At 45.5% G+C, this 7,394-nt stretch overlaps 2 protein-coding genes across 2 annotated transcripts in view; one reads left to right on the top strand and one right to left on the bottom strand.

Moving 5' to 3' along the window:
- Positions 1-4,141: 4,141 nt before the first annotated feature.
- Positions 4,142-7,111, bottom strand: LOC101561531 (carbonyl reductase [NADPH] 1). Its single transcript, XM_004634355.2, has 3 exons — positions 6,728-7,111; positions 5,854-5,961; positions 4,142-4,654 (listed from the first exon to the last, which is right to left on the bottom strand). The coding sequence occupies exons 1-3, from the start codon at positions 7,014-7,016 to the stop codon at positions 4,218-4,220; spliced, it is 834 nt and encodes a 277-aa protein (XP_004634412.1). The 5' UTR covers positions 7,017-7,111; the 3' UTR covers positions 4,142-4,217.
- Positions 7,112-7,212: 101 nt separating this feature from the next.
- Positions 7,213-7,394, top strand: part of LOC101584040 (interferon-induced GTP-binding protein Mx2-like) — a 91,144-nt gene continuing 90,962 nt past the window's right edge. Inside the window, exon 1 of the mRNA XM_023718687.1 lies at positions 7,213-7,275. The gene's annotated coding sequence lies outside the window, so the exon portion shown is untranslated. The remainder of the gene's footprint in view (positions 7,276-7,394) is intronic.

Below are 7,394 nucleotides of genomic sequence, written 5' to 3'. Positions count from 1 at the left end.
TTTTAAAAAAATAAAAATAAATAAAGTGGACTTTCAAAAAAAAAAAAAACAAAAACCCGATGAGAAGAATGAATGAATTGGGTGACTTGATTAACATGAGTAGACACTACATCTGCCACATCCTTTACATACTTTCACTCGTTTGTGCCATGGGGACCTTGGCTAAGGGGCTTATTTTGAATTCTTGGTACTGTCCTGTCCTCCTGATATCACTGAAGTCTCTCTAGTACTCCAAAAGAATTACATATGCAAGGACTGACCAGATAGCTGAGTGGACTAAAGTGCCTGCTTAGGTAGAGCACAGTGGCCAGGGCTCAATTCCCAGCCTGCCATGCTGGCTCCACCCCCGGAGCACACTGAGCCAGCGACTGAGACTGGGGTCGTAGCGTACACCTGTAATCCCAGCACTTGGGAGGCTGAAAACAGAAGAATCCCTACATGTCCGAACTCTATAGTGAGACCCTGTAGATCCTGTACTAAATACATTTTAAAAAGAAGGGAAAAAAAAGGAATTACACACAGCCATTGGTACACGTTAAATTATTTCTCTGTAGCTGCAATGATAGAAACTCCAAAAAATCTACAACCCTAAGGAAGCTATAACCTGTGAAAGGCTTACTGAGACTAGAAATCCAGAATAACTGGGATTTCCTGAGAGGGATGAGAATGTTCTATATATTGAGCATTAAAAAGTAGTGGTGGGGGACTAGTCCATAAAATTTATAGGATGCCACACTATGGACCTAACCAACTCATTGGCACTGGCCCCAACAAATCAATATGGAGTCGCTCATGCTAAAGTTGTGTATTTTAAGCCCAAATTAAATGGTATGTCTGAGAGGAAGGAAGAGAGGGATAAAGAGGAATGGACTTCTAGTCTCAAGAGACCCCCCCCCCCACTCCCCTCATAGTGCTGGGAATTGAACCTAGGCCCTTGTACATGCTAGGCAAGTTCTCTATCACTAAGATATACTCTCAGCTTCTCAAGTGACTTTTCAAAATAAAGTCCAAGTCTATAAAACTTTGACCGACAGGTGTGAGCAGGGTACACCTATGACTTACAGCACACACACACACACCCCAAAAGGAGGGAAGGTTTATGGAGCTCTATTGTATGTTACACTATTTATTAGACTCTTTGCTGAGATCACCTACATTTTCCCCCAAGGTCACACTAAAAACTGTGTGTTCATAAAACAAATCTCCCCTGGAAAGGCACTCCCAGAAGTATGTCAAGGTGCCTGTGGGCAATTAAGATTTTCCACTTCTTTTATCTGAGTAGTTTAATCAAGTTGTATCTGAGTAGCTGTGATTTTTTGGCTTGAGATTCAGAGAGAATTGCCTTTATCATCCTGTGTCAGGCGTTTTCCTTTGGAGTTGACCCAACTTCCTGGGTTTTTTGCCCTCTCAGCTGTACTCTATTAAGTCATAGGTGAGGTGCTGTGTGTTCTTATGCCCTAACCAATGTTTTTTTCTTCCTAAAGATTATTTAAAACTTCTTGTTAAGAATATATAGCTATTGAAATTTCCTAATTCTTCTTGGGAAAGTTCAGCTATCTTTCAACAATTTTTGTTATGTAGCACCAAAACTGTTCAAACCATTGTCATGTCATTCATAATGTCATAAAATTTTAACATTTACAATAATGTCATCTTTCTCATTCCTGATATTGGAAATTAATGTATTTTATGTTTTGTTCCTTGACATCAAGGTACTGGAACGCTAGGGCTGTGTCCTGAGTGATCAAGAATGAAACTAGACAGAGGTAGTGTCGAATTATTTACAAGATATAGGGCCAGGGATATAGCTCAGTAGAATAAGTCCTTGCCTGGCAAGTGCAGGGTCCTAAGTTCAATCCCCGGTACAGAAAAGAAAAAAAAAAAAAAAAAAAAAGAAAAGATATAGCCAGGCATGGTGACACACTGTAATCTTAACACCCAGGAGGCTGAGGCAGGAGGACTGCTGCAAGTACAAGGCCAACCTGGGCTACACAGTGAGTTTCAAGACCATCCTGAACTCAAAACAAACAAGCAAACAAAAAGATTAAAAGATATAAAGGCAAGGGAGTAGAACTCCCACTAGCCAGGAGATCCTCAGCAGGATACTTATGGGAGGGGTCATTGCCTAGGGGATTCTAAGGGGTTTAGAAGGGAGCTGGGGCTATTATGCAAGCCATATGATCTCTTTTCCACAGGAAACTGAACTTCTTAGGGTCTGACCCAAGTAGTGCTCACGCAGTCCCCATGTAGGGCCCATACACCCAAGAGCCAGTGGCCTGCCTGATTATGCTCTGGGAAGGTCTGAGTCACAGGACAGCAGGCAGATGTTTCTCTAACATCCTTGGGGGGTGGCAACTTACAGATTTGAGTTTGGGCTTCCAACTCCATTTTAGGCCTCTGTCCTTACTGCCTAATAGAACTTTAACTCTTGTCTCATTAAGTCCTGTCTCATCTGGGTATATTTTATTGAGTTCCTCGTAGAACACATACTACTACAGTGTTTGTGAAGCATAATGAACAATCAATCACGTCCCCTCTCTGCCTCCCCATCTTTCTCCATTCTCAGATACCCTTCCTTTCTCTGAAGTCTGTTTTACTCTTTTCTTGTAATTGTATTTTCTGTTCTGACCTTTATTTCCTTTCTTCAGCATATTTGGAGCCTCATTTGCTGCTATTGTGGAATCTAGATCAGATATTTGAGATAGTTTGTCTTTCCCATTACGGACATGAGGCAGCATAATGCTCCTCTAACTGCCATCCTTCTCAGGGACCTCCTCTACTATTGACATGTTAAAATTTTCACTGTTCAAAATTAGCCTTTGAAATCTTCTTTGATCAAGAATATGGAGAAGTAGGTTATTTATTTGACTTGGGGACTATCCAGCCTGCTGCTTTCTACTTAGGGTTTCTAATTTAATTTCTCTGCGATAGAACTTAGTATGCACACATGACAAACCCTTTTGGAAAGCTTTTCAAAGCCAAGAGACACCGAAGTTTGCTTTGATGCAAAATAATGCAAGAGAGAAAGGAAACATGTGACTGTCAGAACAAAATGTGTGGACAGATCCAAGACTGAGGCACAGCATGGCTTAGGAAGCAAGAAACTCCACCTGCCTCTTATTTTGTTGTTCTTTGTGGTCAGGTCTTAGATCAAAACCCAAGTTCAGCAAGTATTCTCACTGCTGAACTGTAGCCCCAGTGCCTTCCCAGATCTTGAAAACCTTCAAGATGGACTCAATGCTACATCTCTGTAGACCCAGATCTTTGAGGCTGAGGCAGAAAGATAGCAAGTTCAAGACCAGCCTGGACAACTTAGTGAGACCCTGTCTAAAAATTTTTAAAAAGGGCTGGGGATATAGCTCAGTGCAAAAGCCCTGGGCTGAATCCCTAGCACTGCCAAAAACAAAATTAACTTTCAACAAACAAAACAGCTTAAAAAAAAATTAAGACACTCACACATTCACCAATGCATTGCAATTCTGAACACTGTGACGGTGCTCAGCGCCTGCACTTGGCTGAATTATGTAATACTGCTGACCTTGTGACACTCCACTAACATTGAAGGGGCTTAACAATCATCCTTTCATCTCAAAGCCACAAACAGCCAAGTGTTTTGCCCAAGTGCCACTCGCATGTCACATGCTACCTTTGTTTCCCATAATGACAGAGGTTTGCAAAGAAGCCGGGTAGCTGCCTTTGCCTTCATGGTGTTGTTTTCTGAGGGGCTGATGAGCTGAAGCTCCTGGCCTGTATCCAGCTCTGCTCCTGGGTTGTCACGCGAGTCTGCCTTCCCATCACACCTCAGCAACACCGAGTCACAGACCACAGAGCGGAAGACACGCTACCTGGATCCTTCCGAGTAGTGTGCCGAACCCTGACCTAGTCCATTCTCTTGACCTCACTTTAATGCTGATTATACCTCTGAGATGTTGCAGGCTCAGCATAATAACAACCTGTAGACACGAGCATTCATAAAGAGCCATTTATGCAGCATTATTTTATTTATTATTTCTGGCCATTTCCCCTTTTCTTCTTGGTAAGTCAAAATGTCACAAAAGCTATTAAAGAATTAGTATCTGCTTAGTGAGAAGCCTATTCCACTAGGTTTACACTGAATACCTGACTGGGATGGTTTGATATTCTCCACAGTGTCCATATCCTTTGTGTCACATCAGCCTACGGCACAAAGATGGCAACTGTGGGTGGAGGTGTAAGGTTCACCATTGTTCAACTCTTTTTTCCTGAACAAACTGTCCATGTGGCCCCTCAGCATCAGGGGGCAGAAGAGCCAAGTACACGGGGGTCTCAGCTCCTTCTTCTGGGCTTTTGGTGGCCAAGGGCCCCGCCATATCAGTTCTCACCCAACCCGGACAGCAGGCATTCAGTAGGATCCTGTCCCCTTTCCTCTCTTCACTTAGTTTCCTGGCATGGATTCGGGACAGGACCGTGACCCCAATCTTGGACACCCCATATGCAGTGTTGGGCCAGCCCTCCTTCTCATGCACTTTATTCTTTGTGTCTTCCACGAACTTGTTCATCAGCCCCACCAGCTCCTCCTCAGTGATGGTCTCACTTCGAAACTTCTGCTGCAGCTCTGGGCTGCACTTCTTAAGGGCTGAGAGACTCACGGAACTTGACACATTCACCACTCTGCCTATAATACATCACAAGATCTTATGTAGAGACATGTACACAAGAATGGTGAAAATAAAATACAAAAAAAAAAAAAAAAAAGAATGGTGAAAATTCTGCTGTGATTGTAAAGCACAAAGTTTCCATTTGAGAATCATTACCAGTGTCAGTTGTAAGAATACACAGAATAGGGTATGTGAGGAACTCCATTCCTGCTTGCAGGTTTGGGACAGGTAATGGCATCAGCTGACACTGGAAAGAGCTGCTATCGGATATCCTAATGAACAGAGGCTTAGAAGCAGCAAAACCTTCTGGGAGGACAGGATAGGAAGCAAGAGACAGGTTGAGAGTAAGCTGCACATCTAATTGCTGAACTTTAAGCCACACATTTAATTTTCCTAAAAAGGATTGTTTCTATTGGCATGTTTCTAATGAGTGGCAGTTCACTGCTTGCAAAACATGTAGGGTGTTAGACCAATTCACAAGATAAGAAACATGACAATCTTATATGCAATAAATGGAGAATATTCATGGGAACTTCAAGTGGGCCTGGAGGGAGGCAGGGTCCAATTGTGGAGATCACTATACACCAGGATGAGAGCTTGATTTTTGGCGGGGAGCAGTCAAATAGTGTTCAGAATCCTGGGGAAGGAAGTGACTCAAGAGGCCTCTTAGGAGGTTTGCAGTAGTGCAGTTTGACAGCTGAGGGTCTGGCCTGTGCTGGAACTGGGGGACACTTAGTAGGGACAACCTTAGCTCCTGGTTAGCTGTTATGAGGAAGCAGGGCATGGCAATAGGCAGATGACTGAGGGAAGAAAACTAGCGTTTTTGGGGAAATGTCTGTTTTAGATTGAGGGCCATCAGGGAGAGATGCACAGGTAGAAAGACAAACACGTGTGGGAGCTCTGGGAGTATTCTAGGCCGAAGGCATATTCACACAGAGACATCCAGAAACTGGCCATGGAGGAGGTTCCACCGCCTGAATATGATCATGCAGTAGAGAGGAGGGTAGGAACCTCATGGGCCTCTAAAGTATGAGCAGCACAGAAAACACAGATGCCCAGTGTGGAGACCTTTGAAGCAAGACCTGAAGGACTAGAAAGAGGCAGATGTGCAAAGAACATGGGTCAGGCTGCACCAGGACCATGGAGGAAATGGGGACAAAGGAGCAGCAGGTACCTCCTGGTGGAGACCCAGCAGCCAGCTCACCACCAGACTCACCTTGTGGTTTTATTAAGGGGAGCAGCTCTGTGCAGACATCTCTGGTACCAAAAAAATTTGTCTTCATTGTTACTTCTGCTTGAATAGGAAAGGGTGTGGGATCTGCCACTTGTACCATTTGGAGAAAGAGAACAAGAATCAGCAACAGTGGCCACGAGGTGGAAAGTTACAGAAATAAGAGAAACTTGGTCGCTTCCAAGGAAAGTCTGTACCTAGTTCCAGTCTTGCTCCAAAGTCAATTTTGTAGTTTGATAATGTCCCATTATTCTTTATGAGCACGACTGGGGGAGGCTGTGTCAAGACACCTGATCCACAACAGAATCTTGGTGTCTCTTTCTTTTTCTTTTTCTTTTCTTTTTTTCTTCTTTTTAGGTTATGAGCAGAATATATTTATTGAGGAAAAGAAAGCTCCTGTTTGAGAGATGTACAGGAGGTGGGGCCGAGCCGGTTGTTCCCCGGAAGCTGTCTCTTCCAGGGACTTTTATAGTGTAAAACCATGCAGGGCTAAGGTGGAGAAAGGGGGAACTCGCTTAGGTGGATATGGGGTGGGACAAAACTACGGTCAACCAATGGGATTACAAGCACCATCGTTTCTCTTTATTTCAAATGGAGTTAAACATCCACCCAACTGCCCCAACTCCTAGTAACAGATAAGGTGTAAGAAGAAAACTTCGAAAAGACCCTTAACGGTCTGGGCCACGTAAGCAAAAGGTCCGTTGCCTAGCAATCCCTCTGCCCCACGCTCAGCCTCCCAGGCCCTGTGGGTTCCACTCCTGCCGCAGCCCCTGCCTCTCCTGCTCCGGTTCTGCACCCCACAAAGCCAGAGGGGCCCCACCCCAGGGCCGCCTCCACAGGCACAGAGCCAACTCCTTACTCTTGAAGGCAATGCCCGCGTTGTTGACCAGCACGTCGAGGCCCCCATACTCCTTGCGCAAGAAGTCGCGCAAGGCACGGATGCTCTGCAGGTCGTCGATGTCTAGTTGGTGGAAGCGCGGGCTCAGCCCCTCAGCCTGCAACTGCTGCACCGCCGCAAGGCCCCGCGCCTCGTCCCGCGCCGTGAGCATCACGTCCCCCGGGAACCGCCGGCAGAGATCGCGGGTGATGGCAAAGCCGATGCCCTTGTTGCCTCCGGTCACCAGCGCCACGCGGGTGCAGGACGACATGGCTGGGTAGTAGCTAAAGAAACTCGCAGACCCGGGACAGAGCAGCGGCCAGAAACTGTGCGCCGCCACCGACTTTACTATGGAGTCGCGCTGTCCCCGCCCCGCGCAGCGCGTAACGCACAAGCGCAGACGCACTCTCCACCCTTGGCAGGGCGTGGCTTCGTGGCCTTCCAAGGAACTGCGAACGAAGATTTGAGATGGAGGAGTGAGCTCTCACCTACAGGCTTTAGTATTTCTAGATTGTCGTTTGTCCTGATTGGTAAGTGTTTAGTGCGGGTGGTGTACTTACTGTCGCGTTAGTTTTCTTTCTTTTTTTGCTTATAGTATACTTTAATTCCCAATGCGCATTCATTCACTCAGTGACAGACTAAAATGTAC

The sequence above is a fragment of the Octodon degus genome, unplaced genomic scaffold (assembly GCF_000260255.1).
Source record: "Octodon degus isolate 3935 unplaced genomic scaffold, OctDeg1.0 scaffold00061, whole genome shotgun sequence".
NCBI classification, from domain to species: Eukaryota; Metazoa; Chordata; class Mammalia; order Rodentia; family Octodontidae; genus Octodon; species Octodon degus.
Note: the sequence above shows the minus strand (reverse complement) of the source record. Positions and strands in the feature narration are given on the sequence as shown.

Coding starts and splice junctions, on each gene's coding strand:
- LOC101561531 (XM_004634355.2), bottom strand. CDS start 7,016: ATGTCGTCCTGCACCCGCGTGGCGCTGGTGACCGGAGGCAACAAGGGC. Junction 5,962..6,727: donor CGCGGGCATTGCCTTCAAGA/GTAAGGAGTTGG, acceptor AAATGGTACAAG/TGGCAGATCCCACACCCTTT. Junction 4,655..5,853: donor CCCCTTAATAAAACCACAAG/GTGAGTCTGGTG, acceptor GATGTATTATAG/GCAGAGTGGTGAATGTGTCA.